At 45.8% G+C, this 19408-nt stretch overlaps 1 protein-coding gene across 1 annotated transcript in view; it reads right to left on the reverse strand.

Annotated features, from left to right (window-relative positions):
- Hpf1 (Histone PARylation factor 1) overlaps window positions 1-19408 on the reverse strand; it is a 45376-nt gene that overhangs the window by 16891 nt on the left and 9077 nt on the right. Inside the window, exons 5-6 of the mRNA XM_075688034.1 lie at window positions 12957-13055; window positions 2378-2607 (exon numbers count right to left, since the gene is read on the reverse strand). Coding sequence (XP_075544149.1) covers window positions 2378-2607; window positions 12957-13055 — 329 coding nt within the window. The remainder of the gene's footprint in view (window positions 1-2377; window positions 2608-12956; window positions 13056-19408) is intronic.

Below are 19408 nucleotides of genomic sequence, written 5' to 3' on the forward strand. Positions count from 1 at the left end.
ACACTTGTAAGAACAGATGTTTTTGAAAAAAAAAATTAAGAACAACATGGGTACGAGGAGTGCCGGAGGGAACAGCAACGAGAATGTCAACGGCGCCGGCGTGAAATGACCGACGATGAAGAACGTTCCCGCGATGCTGAACGAAAACGACAATCGCGAGCCCGGGCACTTCCGAATGAGCAACGGTGCCAGAGGTACCGGATGGACCAAATGAACGACTTCGAAGGTGCGGATGCCAAGTTCCGACGAGACTTTCAGCATAAACATTTCGGATTTAGTTGCAGAATGTGCAACCCTCTGTGGTTCGAGAACAACCTGATGAGAATCGGAATTGTACGAGACGTTCCCGGCAACCACTCATGTTGGTCAACGTTCATCATTCGCATCATGCTGCCAGAATGTCTTCGCGCTTCGTCACCGCGGCACACGGCGACAGTCGTTCAATCAATGAAAGCTGACCACAGTCAAAGCTCTCAAACAAAAAGCAAAGTGCTTTCGCTGCCATTCCATCTTCACAGAGTAGAATGGTTGTCGTTTTTTTATAATTTTTCTCAAAACATAGTTTTTGGTCACTTTGCTTGTTTGCTATATCAATATCTTTGGATCTAGGACAGCTAGAGCTATTTTTTTTTTTTTTTGCAGCACAAAGCTAAATGTATTGAGAAAGCAACGGTGAGAGCAGGTATTTTTATTTTCAGCTCCAAAATTTTTTATTTACATATACATTTGCTCTTATAATTGATACTGTGAACATGGAACTTCAATGGCCTGTAAAATGATAAATAATTGTTCAATTTCGTATGTGTTTCTAGCATTGATATCCTTATGCACTGTAGTGTGCAACTATATGTTGTTTACAACTTTCCCTTTAGCAGGTAAATTTTAATTGTTTCAGCAAACAATAGAAGCTAAGTATTATCTCGGCAACTGCTACGTATATGCAAAATATAATTTGATATTCAAAATAAACACAAAACACTGAATGAGTATATGCAGATTTATCAGATTTGATGAAGAAATAACAAAGTTATCTCAACAACCCATGTGCCCCTTAACTCTTTACAGGGCAAACTTGTGCCCAGAAAAACAATAATAGCGGCAAACAAAGTTGTCGCTCATCAAAATCTGACTTACAGGTTAAGCACGCCAGATATTTATACACAACTCATCGTACATTCCAGTGTAATCAGATGCTCACATATGTCAACATGCAACACCACCATTCGTGTCACATGCACAATCTAAGTTAAGTATCTCTTTGCAAGTACCATAGGCCTCTGTGCCTTGCTAGTCCAAAGGAAAGGCATACTTGAAAAGATTGTAACAAGCCCACACATAAAAAACTGTACTCTTCAGAGTACGAGTACTCTTCTCGTCACCTCTTCTAACTTCATTATTCTCCACCCCCCCCCAGTCCCCTCTCTGCGTATTACGTTTTGTCTTTTTCATCAACTGCCTGAGTATGCTTCAAAAGTTGTAGCTTAAGTCAGCTGGTCATTAACGAAAGCAAAAGCCAATTATTCTACAACAGAAAGAGTAGCTTGCCATCAATTGGACCTTACCTATACAGCAGGCCCTTCAAAATCTCAAGTGACCAATATACCTTGTGTTGGCTGGCAAACTTGACAGACCCTTAAGGCCACGTCACGCAATGGAGGCTCAGACTGAAAGAATTCAGCATCACTGTGATTTGCAAGACCAAACAAAAACACTCCGACGCTAACTGCCTGGGCACGGGACAGGCTGTCCCGTACTCCTACTGACCTGCCACCGCAATGTAGGCACGCCTTGAACCAACAAATAACTTTGTAACAGTGGCTCGACTAAAAAATGGTCCCGAAAAAGTAGACAAGCAATGTACATGTGTGTCAATATTAAACACAAAGACACTGGGGAAGGGACACCTGAAGTGGAAGAAACTCGACAAGACCACAGCAGCCCCATAGAGAAGTGGGACATAGCCACTTGAAGAGTAAAGGCCCATTCGCACATGCGAGTCGCAGAGTTCGTGCGACCGTTCTGGTCGAAAAGCAACAGTCGCAAATGGACACATTGGTCGAAAAACGACGGTCGCAGGCCAATTGCAAGCTGCTCGAATTTCCAGCCTGGCGATTGTGAGTCGCGAACTGCTAAACCAATCAGCAAGGCCCCGGAAGCAGCACACGATACTTTGTGCATCCGGTTGTCATTGCCAGCAGCAAACACGAAACGACAATGTTCTCAAGAGTTCTCGTTTCAAACGAGACGGCGACCTGCAGGGCACTGAGGTCACCCTTGCAAGTGTTACGAGCTATTGCCTTGTCACAGGCAACTGATAGTCACATGCCCTTTACGACTTGCAAGTGTGAACGGGCCTTAAGAGTGACGGAACACTTACTGTCTGACAGAGGCATCTTGCGGTAGCCAACACTAGTTTTGCTGTCATAAGGAACCACAAGACCAGCACCATGGAAAGCAGAACTTTGTGGCTTAGGCCGCTTCTTGGAAGCCTCTTGCAGCAAGTGGCCCTTTCCCTCAGCAAACTCTACTAGTGCCCCATTGAGCTTGCGCAGCTTTGTCTTTTCCTGCGAGTTTTCACATTTCTTCAGGGCCTTGGAAATCTCCTTGCTGGAAAAGAAAGTGTGCAATGGAGAACCGTACTGTGACAATAATGAAGTTGATAAATACTTGCATCAAAATTCTTTCACAAATTTTTTGACAGTGCAAAAAGACAAGACACAACGACAAATAAGGATAGGATAGTCCAGTCGTTGTGGTGTGACAAATAAGGCCATGGTGGTTATCAATAGAATTAAATGCTTTTTTTGCCTCTGAAGCTAAGGAAATTGCAAAGTGCTTAAAGGCAATCTTCTGATTGCTTAGAAAGTACTGCTTTCCAGTTTTCTTCCAGGAAACAGGAGGTTTCCATGGGTTATCGTCAGCTCGTTAAAGAAATACTGAAAAAGAAATATTAAAAAATGAGGGAAGCATCGAAATTCAACTGAGATGATGTTACTGTTCCGATATGCAGTATTTATTTCATTTATTTTTTCACTGATTTTTGGACGACTGTGAGCGTGCGGCTGCATGCCGGTTCATGCGGAGCTGCGCACCGACTGCAATGACATCATGTGTGCCGGCTTGCAGCAGCAGCAACAGAAGTGGGCAGCAGGCGCTTGCCTGACGTCCGACTCACAATGTTTCATGAGCTCGCAACCAGGCAAGGTGCGGGTGAAAGCGACTGCACAAGTAGCACGCTTACATAAAAGTGCGACGCGAAGTTGCTTTGTAGTCAGTTTCTAACGATGTCCAAGTGTACAATTCGAATAATGAATTAAGCTGCTGTTGCAAACGCAGTTGAAGCTGGAAATAAAAGAAGGTGTTGCAGTTGTTTCAATATTGTTCGTGCTGAAGTTTCTGAAGTTGTGCAGAAACAGGGCAGCGATTTGCATGTTGTGTCGACAATATTCACACACCGATACAGGCAGTCGACCCTTGCACAATAGCGAGTGTATACATAGAATGGCCGTGGCATCCGTTCAGCGTCTGCACCGGTCCACTTTTCACTTGCACCAGCGCTGTGGTGCATCCCCTGCAGACACTACAGGAAGCTTGGACACAAGCTCCGCTTTATGAGCAACTGTACTGTTGAGACATCGGTATCTGCCGTCCATGCTGGTGAAGAGACACGAGTGATGGCTGGCATGCCGGTATCCGGCACAGACATCACAGCAATGTCGCTAGTTCATGGTACGGCCGCTAGAAGCCTTTTGCAAAAAAAGCATAAAATCAATTATTTTCTGCTAGTTTCTGCCTCAAAATAAGGTTGTGTCAAACAATTTCATCACCCAAGCTTTCATTTGGGCTGAAAAATCTTGGTGGCAAAAGTTTTGTTCAGTATCCCTTTAAAGGGCCCTTCACCAGGTCTGGCCATATTCAGCTGACAAGCACAGAGCATACAATACACGCTAACGATCGTGTTTGCAAAGAATTACATCGCTGCGCGCCGCGAAAAGGTCTGAAATTTCAATCCGAACTCCGTTTTCGCTTTCCCTTGCGGCGACCACGCTCCAAACCGGACGGTGACGTACTTGTGTCCCTGCGCCTACGTACTCGTGTCCGCAGTGTGAATTCACTCGTGGTGACACGTGACTTCGAGAATTATTCAAGGCAACACCTGTTATTTGTGTGATCTGTTGCTTGAATTTATGAATTGAAGTTTAGAGAAATAATAAAACATACAAACGGAATGTCTGCATGTTTTTTCTTTTACTTCGCACCGAAGTGAGAGAGATGTACTTCCGCTTCGTCTGCTTGTTCCCACGGCGGTGCAGTCTCTGATTCCCACGGTGGTGCATGCTCTGCGATCCGCTTGTTCTGCCTCAGTATTCGTGTACCACTGAATTATACCGCTAGTCATGTGTCCTTGTGCACAGCGTGCAAAATTGTGCGCTGCGCGAAACGAGACAATCACGACAGTTTGTGCGCAACGGCGTCAGCAGAAGTGCACGGCACCGAAAAAAAAGAAAGCGAGGAGAAAAAAAAATGAAGGCGGGGTGTAATATCCTGTGTCAGCTTTCAGTTTCGAATTGTTTACGTCAGGGTGCCGCTCAGTGCCAAGCGCTGTAAGTTACCTGCTGCATTTCCCCTCGCTGGAATAAAGGATTTTTTGTCTGGTCCCCGATTTGAGCAGTCCGGCTCTTCTTTGCGGCGCTGCGCGCCCCGGCCATTTAGGCCTCCTGCCGTAGGTCCTCTGTCCGGCTGCCCCACCGAAGCCACTACAAACTGGCGACGAGGTAAACAGTTTACTCTACTTCCTACATGCCCTTGCCGTTCTACTTCTGCCGCTCTCCTGCTTCCGGCATGCAAGACGCCGCATCTATGTCTCCTTCTCCATCAACCGCAACTCCCCTGCCTTTGCTCTCAGTGCCCAGCCTGGCGTTCGTACCCCCCATGCCGCCTTTCCTGGCGCTACCCGGTACTCATGCGGTACCGTGGCTCACATGGAAACATTACTTTTGCACATTTCTCAAGGCAACCGAAGGTGAGGCACTACAAGACGAGAGGAAGAAGGCTATTTTACTCAGCAACTTAGGCTTCGAGGGGCAGCGTCTCTACTACGACCTTGCATCGCAAACGGACCTGACATCTACTACGTTTGAAGACATTCTTCGCATCTTCGACCAGCATTATGAAGAAAGCACCAATCCCCTGGTGCACCGCATTATCTTCAGGGATGGGAAGCAACTACCCAGGAGAAGCTTTCAGGACTTCGTCACCGCGCTACAAAGGCTAGCGCCTGCTTGTGCGTTCAGCACTTGGCACGACGAGTCCCTTCGCGACCAAATCCTGCAAGGTGTCGCATCAGCAAGAATACGAGAAGGATCGTCCCTCATGCTCAAGAAAGCCCAGGAAATCGGATGAAGCATACAGCAAGTTCACAAAGAACTTCGAGTCTTCAAAAGCTCCTCTGTTCAGCATGTCTCGACGCAACGCCAAGATGGCATCGACAGCCATCACCTTCCTCGCCCGGGCGTGCAAGATGGCGGTTCCCGCCACCCTCCTTCTTCGACCTAGCAGTTTCAAGATGGCGCTCGACGTCATGGCAGAAAGTTGCGACCTGGGGAGGCCGACTAACATGGAATATGGCGCCCGGCCTGAACTCCGCGAAGCATCCGATCCAGGCTGTCCAGCCAAGCACGTTTCCTGCCGTGCGTGCAGAAAAGTGGGACGTTATGCTTCAGTTTGCCGTTCGAGGAACCGAACGCATCGACAGTTCCCTGCTCAAACCCAGCTCGTTTCTGCTACATGCCAACAAGTGTCAGGAGCTCCAGCTGACCCAAGCGTTCAGCTTCCGTCTCTTCCGCACAATACTCCATCAGAGTTCGCCCATCTGTTCTCAGGACAATTGGGACTTGTAAAGGGCTTCATCCACGATGTGCATCTTCGAGCTTCAGTGCAGCCAGTCTCACCTAAAGTGCGTCCTCCACCACACTGCAAGTCTCCGCCGAACTGCAACGGCTGGAATCAGCTGATATCATCGAACGAGTCACTGTGTCCGAGTGGGTTTCTCCGCTCGTTGTCGTTCAGAAGAAAGACAATTCCATTCGACTTTGCATCGATCTTAGAGAACACAACAAGGCTATCATCATAGATGCCTTTCCACTACCGAGGGCTGACAAACTGTTGCATTGACTCGCTGGTGCTACTATCTCCAGGAAGTTGGACTTGCAGTCCACTTATCATCCGGTTTTATTGGCCGAGAAAAGCCGTGAGCTTACTACTTTCATCACTCATGACGGTCTCTTTTGCTTCAAGCGTGTGTGTTGCAGATTGGCATCTGCACCTTCCGCTGTTCAGCAGATAATGTCATCTGTTCTAAAAGACTGTCCAGGTACCTTGTGCTGCCTAAGTGACGTTTTGATTTGGGGCTGCACACAAGCTGAGCATGATAAAATTCTGCAAACAGTGCTTTCCAGAATCTCAGCTACTGGCATGGAGCTAAATGCAAAGTGTGTATACAGTGTCCCAGAGCTCACTTTTCTTGGACATTGGTTCAGTGCAAATGGCATTTCGCCGCTGGCAAACAAAGTGAAATCAATTGTTGATGCACCACAGCCAACTGACAAGAAGTCTCTGCATTCATTTCTTGGTCTCACACGATACTACTCTAAACTGATCCCGCAGTACGCTGAATTGGTAGAACCGCTTAGGAAAGTGCTAAAGCAAGGACAACCGTTTGTCTGGGATCAGGATACTGAATACAGCTTCCAGGCTATTAAGGAAGTGGTTGCACACGAATTCAGCTCTTACGCCAAAAATGATACGACTTACATGGACCATTGTAGCGCAGCAAAATTCCCTCACTTTCGTCCAGGCGATCTTGACCAAGTACGTCACTCGAGAACGTCCAGTCCTAAATACTCGGGTCCATTTAAGATTTACCGTAGGGTAGGTCACTATACTTTCAAGCTTGAAAATGGCAAACATTGGAATGCATCCAAACTTGTGAAATGCCCTGCACAACAGGATTTTCTTGAAACCTCAACTGAAAGGAGCCACTCTAGTGACTACCCATCCCTTGATGATAGTTTCCCACCTTTCCTTCCAGTTACTACTGGTATAGGGGATACCTTACGTTTCTTGTAGCGTAAACGTGCAGTACGCACATCATCACTACGGTACTGACCGTCATGCAAATTTGTCTTTCAGGCCAAAAAGTTTTGAACTTCATTTAGGTCTTTCGCATTCTCACGGAGGACTATCCCAACTTCTTGGAGTGTAAAGTGCTTTATACTCACAATCTTCAATTCACAACAGCCACAGAGCTGTCTTGAGTCAGGCTCAGGCTGAATGAGCCACCCATCAGTGCTGTCCCAGGGAGCACACAGATGTTTGCACTGTCTTCTTTTTGTACCCTGTGAACTCTTCATTATGTGTGATCTGTGATCTTCCCAAGAGGGATACTGAAATTCTTCAGAAATGTAGTGCAATCATGTTCGTTTTCAATCTTCATGTTGTACATTTCTTTTAAAATGGGGAAGCCAAAGGTGTCCGCTTAGAAAAAAAAAATCTGTGATAGGTACATGTACCTGAATTTTCTATTTTATAAAGATGTCATCACGAAACAAGCATGTTACAGTGCTAACATGCGTTCTTCTTTAACTCATGACTTGCTTTGTTGAGCAGAGAGCAAGTGGCGCATCTTTCTCTCAAGGGAGAGGTGATGTAATATCCTGTGTCGGCTTCCAGTTTTGGTTTCGAATTGTTTACATCAGGGCGCCACTCAGCACCAAACGCTGTAAGTTGCCTGCTGTGTTTCCCCTCGCTGGAATAAAAAAATTCTTTGTCTGGTCCCCGACTTGAGCAGTCCGGCTCTTCATTGCGGTGCTGCGCACCCCAGCCGTTTAGGCCTCATGCTGTAGGTCCTCTGTCCGGTCGCCCCATCAAAGCCACTACAAGGGGCCCGTGACATAAGCGTCACGCGGTCCTCAAGGTCCGGTATGGGAGAACGCAGGGAAGGAATTTCACTTGCGGAGGCAAGATGGGGTAAGTGAATGAGAATGTCTTGCTTGGCATTGGAGTACACTGCATTACACTGCATTTTTCGCAGCTACGATTTCTGCAAATGCGAACTTTGCATTACCGTTTCACATGCACTGGGCGTGGCAGCTGTGATTTTCGCATTTGCGAGCATTTAGCGGAGGACTGAATTGTTCTTGGAGTCGGTTCGCTTCGGTAAGAACAAAGTAAACCAACTTAGAAACTGTTTTGATAAAACTTTTTTATGTTTGAGTGCATTACTTTGTCAAAATAAAAATTAAGTAGGAAGGCCACAGTGACGTGTCTATGATCCACTTTGCAACTGGTTCCCCGTCCTTGCCGCAAGTGCGTTTTCACAGAGAAGTTCAGCACTCCAAATAAAAAAGATTGCACGCACGAAGGGTCCGACGGCCCATTTGCTGCAACTGTTAATTCGAGAGTGCGAAAATGCTGCAAAATTTGCACCACGTGAGACGGGCTTGAGGAAGCACAGTAGCAGGAGCAAGTGAATTGACCTTTGTGCGGCCTCTTGCTTCAACGCGAGCTAAGCAACGAGAATACAGCACAGTGCGCCTAGATGTGTAGACTCTGTCTCCTTCGTGGATCGCTTTCAAGATAGCGGCCGCATGGCAGCACCATACGCAGCAGCCGCCGGAGTAGAACACCTCTCCGGTTTGTGCCAGTCCTGCGCGCAAGTTTCGGGAACTCCAAACGCCCGTGATGCAGCCCCATTTCCATCTGCCTCCGCACATGTGATCACTTTTAGTTGCGGCATCGTGATGAACTCGGCGTGTCTTCGCAGTTGGCACTTGTATGCCGATACAGCAAACGCAGAAAATGGAAAAACGGATAGTGGACTAACCTAAGCACACATACTATAGCACATGGTGGAAGCTACTGCAGCTAGGCTTGAAGCGCATACGAGGCGGACATTTTGGAATGCCGATGCCGATATGGTAATGCAGATTGAGGGTTGTACTCAATTCTAATGCACACACAATTTTTTGACCCATTTTATTGGAAAGAAAAGTGCACATTAGGTTCCAGTAAGCACGGTACTGTTTGGGGACAAGATAAACCCTACAGGGTGCGAACTATTCTTACAGTACGATGGTCACTCATCGCACTATGAATTTTGACTGATCGCAGTAGTATCAACAGTGCTACCGACAGCAATACTATCAATATTCCTTTTTAAAGGGCTGTGTGAATACTCGAACATCATCTAATCAAATCGAATAGTGAAAGCTCCAACATTTCCATTCACGAATCGAATACCTACTACAGTGAAACCTCGTTAAATCGTAGTTGGCCAAAGCTCGGAAAAAGTATGTACTAAACGGTAGTACTGCTTAACCGAAATGGCATGAGATCGCCCACTTACCTGTCAAAAATGGAAATCGGAGAGAGTGTGATGAAAGGGGAAAAAAACATGCAGTATTTATTCACTTCGCGTGACAAAAGTGTTATTTTCATTTCATGCTGCAGCAGCCTAACAGCGACAACCGCGGCCTCAAACTTACTGGAGCTGCGAGCCGGCTTTTCAGCCGGCCCCCCCTTCTCGGCAAGCACTCACATGGCAGATTCCTCGTTGGCGTTGCATATTCTCTATGCACGGGCGCGGTAGCGCTGCAGATGTTGTGGGGCGCCTTTTCCATTGTGGGGTGCTGTTCTCGTCACGATGACTGCATTCATGAGGCTGACGTAACGCACAGCTTCTGCCACTGTCGAGCCTGAATCGCCTGTGCTGTTGCTTTCTGTGTCATCTTCATCACTGTCACTAGGCGACACTTCGGCAACAACAGAGGTAACAATGGCAAAAAGCAGACCCTTGTATCCTACATGGTTTCACAGTCACAGCAGTGCTGCTGAGGAACTGCTTTGCATTCCAAATGCCATACACCGTAGTCAACAGTAGATCCCTGTCGCATGCCAGCACCAACTTCTTTGTGTCACGTTCTATAGCACGAACAATGTCTAATTTTTCTTCTATGCTAAGCACCCAGCGTCCTTTTTATCCAAGCTTCGGCATGACGTGAGCGACGCAAGTCCTTGTTCGCATGACGCTACAATGCTCTCTGGCACGGTGCCGAAATGATGATGATGTTGATATGGCTTCACGCACAAATGCACAGGGCGCTTAGATGCCATTGTTCTGATCCATGGTTCCGATCTCTGAGGCTTGCTGTTCTGCCGTGCGACCCTATGGAGACGACGCACCGCCGTGTTTGCGCGACGAAAAGTGGAAACAATACGTGTTAACCGATACATACGTAATAAGTCAGTACGGTTTATGCGGATACAAAACACATTATGTTCAATGGCTGCTGAGTCGGGGATTCAACTTTACTGCTTTCAAAATGAAACTATTGTTGAAGCGGGTATGGTTTAACAAGGTTTTACTGTATTCAAATTAAAATATTCGGTATATTCAGTGTGGATGCCTACTGAGTGCCGCATGTCACATGCCCCTCATGCTTGATGCCGCGCAAGCGAGCGCCTCCCTTTGCTGCAGACAGGCTGCGGCGGCTGATGAGGTCGCGGACTTTGAGAGCGCTTCTGCCCTACTACCTGCACTCCACCACATCGACCTGATGTAAGGATCATACACACAGCACCCGAACGCTGCAACTCACAGAACATCCCCATGTCGGCCAGGGCCACCTCGGTTGGTACAATGTTTGTCCAGGTCGACAGGACCAATCAAAACAATAATGCAACGCAAATGGAAATAACGGCAACAAATGCTACGTGTATTTCAGAAAGTGCAAAGATTGGGCCGATTCGCCACCAGAAGGCACACAGATCGTGTTTCAAAGTAACCCATATGCGCAATTTCGAGAATGATCACTGATTGACCAATGAGCCACCCGTACGAACATATTAGGGGCAAGCATTCCACAACGGCTTGTGACCCATTATCAAATTGGCCAGAGACAAATTTTGATCACGGCCACACTCTCTATGTCCGTAGGCCTAATTGGCACTGCTTCATCGGGCATTAGCGACTAAAGTTAGTTTGGTGCCAAATCAACGCAGATCTATTCGCAGCAGCCGAGCGACACTCAGAAAGTGAACAAACTGCCTCACAAATGAATGTGAGTGTATGGCATGGCAACAAGTTGTTCCCGGCCGCCATCTTTGTGATGCACCTTAGTGTGGCCTCTCGTTCCCAACACCGTTCGTAGACGCACAGGAGTCCCTTTCTGTAGCTTTGAGCAACTCGTCACAAGGCTAGCTTTGCATTTACTTGGAAGGTGCGAAAGTGTAACAAAACTACACACTATTGCCCGACAGTATACATTTGAGTGGACGGCAGATGTAGGGGAGGGCGAGGAGCATCATACAAATTTGCTGCAACCCTCCTGATTTTATAATCTTTGACAGGTGGGAAACATGCCGATCCTGACATTGGAAAGACGCTTGCCCATAGTGCACACGCCAACTGCAGTCGGCCTGCACAGCATTAATGATGGCTATGTGCGGAGTGGTATTTATGTCACGTTATGCACTGTCCGCACTTTTGTCTGTTGCGCAGATTGGCCCTACGATAGCCCATTGCCATAAAGATGGGAAAGCCCTTCTGTATTTTGTAAGAAAATGGGAATAGCAACACTTTCTATGCATAAAGGATTGATATAAAACATTGGCCCACTATTAAACTAAGAACCTCATTGGTATTTAATACAACATAACATCATTAATTACCCGCCATGGTGGTGTAGCAGCTAAGGCGTTGTGCTGCTAAGCCCGAGGGAGCAGTACCATATCCTGGCATTTCACTTCCATATTCAATGGAAGTGAAATGCAAGAACACCTGTGTACCGTGCAGTGGATGCAGGTTAAAGAACCCCAGGTGGTCAAAATTAATCCAGAGTTCCCCATGGGGCATGCCTCATAATCACATCTTGGTTTTGGCACAAAAAACCCGAGAATTTATTATAACGTGATTAATTATTTATTTTCAGAATGAAAAATATTCTGTTCAACAGATATTTTATTAATAGAAAAGAAAACATTTTCCAGACCTCTACATGCTACAAGTGAATTGAAATCAGTGCTGGAGTTCCCTTTAGTAAGAGTAGACCATACTGCATATCTTGATTTCTATGTACCGAAGTCACTGATTGCTTGCTAAATTTTTATTATGTAATGCTAAGAGACTCCCAAGAATGTGCAGCATCGTGTTTTTTTGCCCCAAAAGTTGTAAGCAGTAAATTTTCTGATAATCGATTCGATATTTTTTTTCTTGATTCGATTGATATTCGATTCGAACTCTACTATTTGTACACCCCTACATTTTTATGGCAATAATATTTTCAAGAGGCTATCGATCCTATTGACAGTCAATTTACTAACAGTTTTGCATCACTGTTGCCTTCCTCCTCCTGCTTTTTCCCACTGTTGCCTCTGTTGTTGCCGAATGTCTTTGATGGCTTAAATGATATCATTGGTCCTCAGTTCTGAGCAGATAATCATGTTGCCATCAATTATGACATTTTCGTCAGCCGTAACACTTCCCTGCTGTGTTGCAACAAGCGGTGTACGAGTTGGAGGACTGGAACACACACTGTCATCAGCAGGTTTTTTCAGGTGCGTCACCAGCGCTGATCGCAGCTCAGTGGTTTTACAGCTGCATGCATTCTTTGCAAAGAAATAATTCAGCCATTGGGGATGCTTAACTTTTTTCGTTGTACAAGTGAATTTGTTACAGCGGTCTTCGCTGTAGAGGCTTTCACAATACTTATGAAAGGTGATAATTTGGATGGGAAGTACGGAATCCTTCGTTAAAGAGGTAATTGCGTTGTACAGGTGTTCCTTCTAGCAGTGCTCGACTATGTTTCACAAGATAAAAAACACATATACAAATTTGTTTTACTTCGTGTGGCTTCCAGCAATATGTCAAAGTACATACTGTGAAACTTCCCCCTTACCTGAGTACAGCGAACAGGTTTCCTGCTACCTTTACAAATTTGCAGTCTTCTGATGCAACATTTGACACCAAGAATACAGGCATCTCCTTTGGGTCATCCCTAAAAAGATTCCAGACTCATTAGCCATCTGTTCTCTGTGATAAATGTACTGTCCCCTCCAGCTAGTGAAAAGCCAAAATAAATATTTGTCCAAAAATACACAAGCATGGACAATGCACAGAATTTTCAATAGGAACCAAACTAAAAAAATAAAATTGTATAGAAACCATCAACAATGATTGTCAATGTGAGCGAATGGCCTGAACAAACGAATGGGCGTGAGAGAGAGTGAATTAGCATTTTTCTTGCAGAGTTCAACCACCAACCAAGAAACGTTCGAAAGAGCCAAAGAAAGCTATCTACTTTAAAAAAATATTGATGTAAAGAACTAAGAAGTTAAAAATTGCATATAAATAGTCCAAGTTTTAGAACTGAAATAAAGTGACTACAAAAATCAAGATTAGTAGGGGATATTTTTTTCAGCCTCTTAAAAAAAATGACAGAGGCCAAACTGTAAATATAGGCACATGCCATGTAAACAGCAACCACTGAAGGACCACAGTTACGAGTTGGGACAGTGGCATTAAGGAGCTTTATGCAACTGAATTATTTATGGAGCTTTATGAAGTTTATGTGCTCATGGTTATATTGCGCTTAGTTTTACACTGACAATATTAAGTGAAGGACAGGACGTGGATGTACATAGCGAAAACTACCAACTGTTTAATACTGTTAAAGAACGCGCTTTTATACAAGGAGATAGGGCGCGGAGCGGAGGGGGGTGGATATAAAGAGATATGACAAGGTGACGACATGTGATCATAGTTCGGGCCAGGCATACATCGTTCACTTGCACCCGTTTGCCCTGGCAAACTCAACCTCAGCTTCGATAAGCGCGATGGACGGAGTGCTTACGCACATCTCTTTTTCTTTAGCTATCGCAAGCGCCTTCCATGTTTCTCGATCTGTTTTTGTTTTTGATGTGCCAGTGACTGTGGTGCTTTCTAGTGGCGGAGAACATTTGCATTGTTTGCAATGTGCAGCCAAGTTGCTAGGTGCTGTCAGAAGCTGGCACGTGTATTTGTGCTTTTTCTTTAGGCTCAGAGGCTCCCACATATGCTGGTGCTGCAAAACTAGAGGAGAAAAAGAAATCCTAAGGTATGACTCTTGCCATTCTAAAATCATAAAAAGAGGCATCGCCAAGGCTTGCATCAGTCAAGCAGTTGAAAAATCATGCCGCCATGCCGTGAGGGAGAGCATCGATTTGCAAGTAAGCCGCTTAAGAAACAGTGGGTACCCGAACACTATGGTGGTGCAAATCTGAAAACTTGTTGCCGGAAATCAGAACCAACAGGAAAAGGCAAAAAACACAAGAAAAAGAAAAATTGAAAAAACGCGTGGTGTTGCCTTACATCCATGGCTTTTCACATAGGATAAAAAAAGACAGCCCAACGCCATGATGTTCAAGTACTGTTCTCCGCTACGCAAAAACTGAAAGGCATGTGCAAGAGGGTGAACGTAGGATCCAAAGAGGGCAATCCTAGTGCTACGGTCTGTCAGACTAAGCACATGAAAAAGTACGTGGAATGTGCTACTTCAGTGGTTTACCAAATCCCACTAAATTGCAGGAAAGTATACATTGGGCAAACTGGACGTTGTCTAAATGATAGGTTACGGGAGCACAAATACACATGCCAGCTTCTGACAGCACCTAGCAACTTGGCTGCACATTGCAAACAATGCAAATGCTCTCCGCTACTAGAAAGCACCACAGTCACTGGCACATCAAAAACAAAAACGGAGCAAGAAATATGGGAGGCGCTTGCGATAGCTAAAGAAAAAGAGATGTGCGTAAACACTCCGTCCATCGCGCTTATCGAAGCTGAGGTCGAGTTTGCCAGGGCGAACGGGTGCAAGTGAACGATGTATGCCTGGCTCGAACTATGATCACATGTCGTCACCTTGTCATATCTTTTTATATCCCCGTGCATTTGTGTCCTGCTCCAGAATACGCTTCATTCCCAAAGCACCCTCAATGACAGGTTCGTACTATTTGCAGCGATGCGTGTACGGATATTGATAGCTGTCGCTGGCCGCATTTTCCAAGTCACTGCTTTGTAGTGGATCGAATTGAAAGTGGTTGGCCACATCTAATACACCGGCGACTCCCACCTGCGCGAAATCATCGCTGCTGAACCATGATGATAGCGAAGACATCGCAAAGCACGTGCAAGTGTATCAGACGAACTAGCAACATGAACCTCGTGCTCTGGCGTGCGCATCAGCGGTGCGCTAGCGCGCTGTGTTTACAAAGTTCTACTGTCTCCTCTTGTTACTCTCTGAAACCGAAACTTGGACTGGTCGCTGCAAACAAGACTCCAAATAATTACCTGTCACGCTCTGAAGCAATTACTGCCGTGACTACTGGGTCATTAGCTACTTATAGTTGAATTTCGCTGCAAGGAAATTGACAGGGCCCGCGAAAAATTTTGTCGTGGAAATTCACTGTCATGATATAATCAAATATATAGGCGCCACATGACTCGCTTATGCAAAAAGCAACCTTTAATTCCAAAAATCGGTCAGCTTAGCTTGTTTACGCTTCTCGCCAAGCGATGGCACAACATGACTCGCATGCCACCAGCAGAACCATTGCCTCATCGTCGTCCTGGGACCCGATGCAACGCCTGATTGTATCAAATGTGTCCATGACCCCTGATGTAGTCAGTGGTTGTTGTTGTTGTTGTCCTGAGTGGCCGTGGCACATACCCACAGTGGGGGATTGGTCAAGAATTGGGTGGTTTAATTAGGTGCATAAAAATAATAATGATAACAAGGGAGTTAACAATTTGGGCGTGTGAGTTTAAAAGTAAACGTTTTGTGTTCGGAGAAAAAAGGATATAATCAGAAGAAAACCGGGTATAATAAAAATAATAATAACAATAATAATTAATAATAGATAAGAATAAAAGAAAGCTATGGTTGGGAGGGAGAACGATCAATCTAACATGGAAATCAATTGGTTTCAATTAGGTAATTTTGGATCGCCAAGCAAACATTTCTGTGGCTGAACCAAACAATGGAGGCTCCTAAAGATAGGATCACAGGCACTGATAAAGTTAGACCAATAGAGCGAAGCTGGATTTCGAGTGGTCCGGGCTCACGTTGCACGGCTGTTTCATCTTCATCTGACGACACACAGTCTGCCCAGACACTCTTCAGGATTTCTTGGTCTGTCAATTCTTTGCGTACCACCATGCACGAGTCAGCTCAGATGTACTCGTTGAAACGTACATCAGTGGGCACATCTCCACTTTCCAGCAGGGCTGCCCACGCAGCTGCAACTTCATCAGACGGCAGCCCATCTCCATTGCTACCTTCGTTCTCAGAGTCCCAAGTTTTGGCAGCCTGCGCAGTGAACCCAGCCTGTTGGAAGCAGTTGCAGATTATGGCGCTTCTCGTTGTGCACCACGAAGTGGCAATAATTTGGAGCATTATAAAGAGGTCCACCTTTGTTTCGCGGCCCAACTGCGCGTTCAGAAGCAGCCTTTGAATACGGCGCTCACGGTAGGCTTGCTTGACGCTCTGGATGACCCCTTGGGCGAGGGGTTGAGGGATAGAGGTGCAGTTCGGCGGGAAAAACCTTAACTGCACAAGCTCCAGCTTGGCATCCTCTACGATGCGGGCGGAACAATTGTCTAAAAGTAGACAAAGCTTTCAGCCTTGCCTGCCCACGTCCCGGTCGAAGGCTTCGACCCATTTTCCGAAAATAGCCCGGGTCATCCACGCCCGAGTGTTATCTCCATACTTCACGGGAAGGCTCCAATTTCCTTTGAAGCAGCGTGGTTAGGCACTTTTTCCAATGACGAACAGCTGCTTGTCCAGACCGTCCAAATTACCGCACAGGAGCATGGTTATTCTCGTCTTACTGTGCTTGCCTCCGTGGCAGTGCAGCCCCTTAAAATTCAGGGTCCTGGTGGGCAGCATCTCGTAGAAGAGCCTCAGGTCTCAGCGGCATTATAAATATTCGAGAGTGCGTAGTCTTTCAAGATGCCTGCGAGGCCGGCTGACATCCACGAAGTGGTGCTGTCACTATCCGCCGAAGCAGCTTCACCGCACAAAACTTTGCCGATGATGCTGTGGCATGACTAGAATTTGTTCAGTTAACCTACGCTGGCCTTTAAGTAATCTATTCCTAGCATGCAGGCATAATCCAGGGCTTTTTGCTGCACAATATCACCGCTAAGGGTGATTTTCTTGGCCCGCGTCTCCGCGAACAAGGTGTAAACTGCCTTGTCTAAGGCCTCGTGCACCGGCTGAGTCACTTACTTGTGCTTCGCTGACGTCCCTGAAGCTAGCCGGAATTACAAATTCTTTCGCAATGACTGATTTTTTCTTTCCAGCTTCAGCGTGGGTTATAACTCAAGCCTTCTCTTCTAGCAACAAAAACTTGCATTTATTTGTCAGCTGCGACATGCTTCAGCTGACAATCCAACAGGTTCGAGAGACAATGACCAAATGGCGTGCAATTGTTCGTTGTCAAGCATGCGTCGCCCGAACGCCTCGTCGCATCCTACCACGATATGACCTTGCAACTGCTACTTCATATAGTAATTGGTATTGCACACCTGAATCATTTTCACGAAACTTTGTGGAAAATGAATAATTGATGATGTGTGGTGTCTAATGGCGCAAGGGCCAGGTTTGGCCAAAGAGCGCCATGACAGGTGGTAATGTTGACGATGTATTGTGGATGACATGCACAATGAACTCATCATGGTAGATGAGATATGGCTGTAAAAGGGCCTAAAAACTTCCGCTGTAAGTGGAGTAGAATACATAGGTGCTAAAATAATGACGATGACTAGGGTGTGATATGGGCTATGGCAATGGATTTTCGTTAAAACATGATGCAATAAAACTTAACAATGACAAGAGAGTTTCAAGAGGGCCCTTGAATGCAGGGCTGTTAGTCGTGTGCTAAAAGTGGCCTGGCCAGATGATTTTCAGGGTGTCTGTTTCGGCTAAAAACTCTAAGACTGTTTGCAGATTAAAAAGCGGTTCATCGCTAAGAAAAAATGCAGGGTGAAGGGGTAAATTCTCGCGATATGCAGCAGGGAAAAACTTTTTCCTGTCTGTTTCTATTGCAGGGCACTGAATAAGAACATGGAGGACAGTGAGACTATTGCCGCACTTAACACAAGTTGGAGGATCGCCCCCTGTCAAGAGATGAGAGTGGGTACCGTATGTGTGGCCTATCCTTAAACGGCACAGAAGTACTTCCTTGTAACGTGCTGTTTTCCCACTTATCCAGTTCCCCAGTTTTGGTTTTATTATGTAAAGCTTACTCATTGCTTGTGTATCCCACTTGCCTTGCCAATAATTCCTTAATTTACGGCGTAGAAAAGGCTTTAGGTCTGTGGTAGGGATGGGAATATTTCTATCTCTGTCGCTAAAGGTTACTGATGTAGCGCTTTCGTCAGCTACTTCGTTCCCTTTTATACCTTTGTGACCGGGTACCCAGCATATGACAATCACTTGATTGCACATATATAGGGTGCACAATAAGTTATACAGTTCATTCAAAACGGAATTCTTATGTTTTTGTAAACTAATTAGTGCTTTCACGACACTTAATGAGTCTGTGAAGAGAACAGCCTTAGCGATGTTTGTGAGCCTGATGTGTTTAATAGCCGAGAGTATAGCGTATGCTTCCGCTGTAAAGATGCTTGTGTATGGGTTTAGTGTCCCAGATATTGAAAATGATGGTCCAAGAGCTGCGTAAGCAACACCATCAGCAGATTTCGAAGCATCCGTGTAAAATTCAGCACAGGAATACTTCTCTTGTAGTTCAAGGAAATGTGATTGTATGTGAGCCTCAGGCGCTCGTTCCGATATTTCTAAGAAAGATATGTCACATTGGATAGTTTGCCACTCCCAAGGCGCCGGGAACCGAGTAGGAGCCATTGGGATATTTTCTAGAAAAGGGACGCCTGTTTCTTCTGACAGTCCTTTCACTCGGAGGGATAGAGGAGGCCTGATGGCTGGGCGGTTACGGAATAGCCTGGCAGTGGACAAGTCACTAATTGCAAAATGACATGGATGCTGAACATCTGATTTAACTTTCAAGGCGTAAGAAAAAGATAAATATGCCCTTTGTAGATGAAGAGACCATTCGTTGGATTCAACGTACAGGCTCTCTACAGGACTAGTCCTGAAGGCACCTGTAGCAAGACGGATACCCAAGTGGTGAATCGAATCTAACATCTTCAAGGCACTAGACGTAGCAGAGTTATACACTATAGCACCATAGTCAAGGCGTGACCTTATCAAACTTTTATATATGCTCAAAAGGCATCTTCTGTCACTTCCCCAGGATGTACGGGACAAGAGCTTCAGAAGATTCATTGCCT

This window comes from Dermacentor variabilis, chromosome 4 (genome assembly GCF_050947875.1).
Source record: "Dermacentor variabilis isolate Ectoservices chromosome 4, ASM5094787v1, whole genome shotgun sequence".
In the NCBI taxonomy this organism is placed as follows: Eukaryota; Metazoa; Arthropoda; class Arachnida; order Ixodida; family Ixodidae; genus Dermacentor; species Dermacentor variabilis.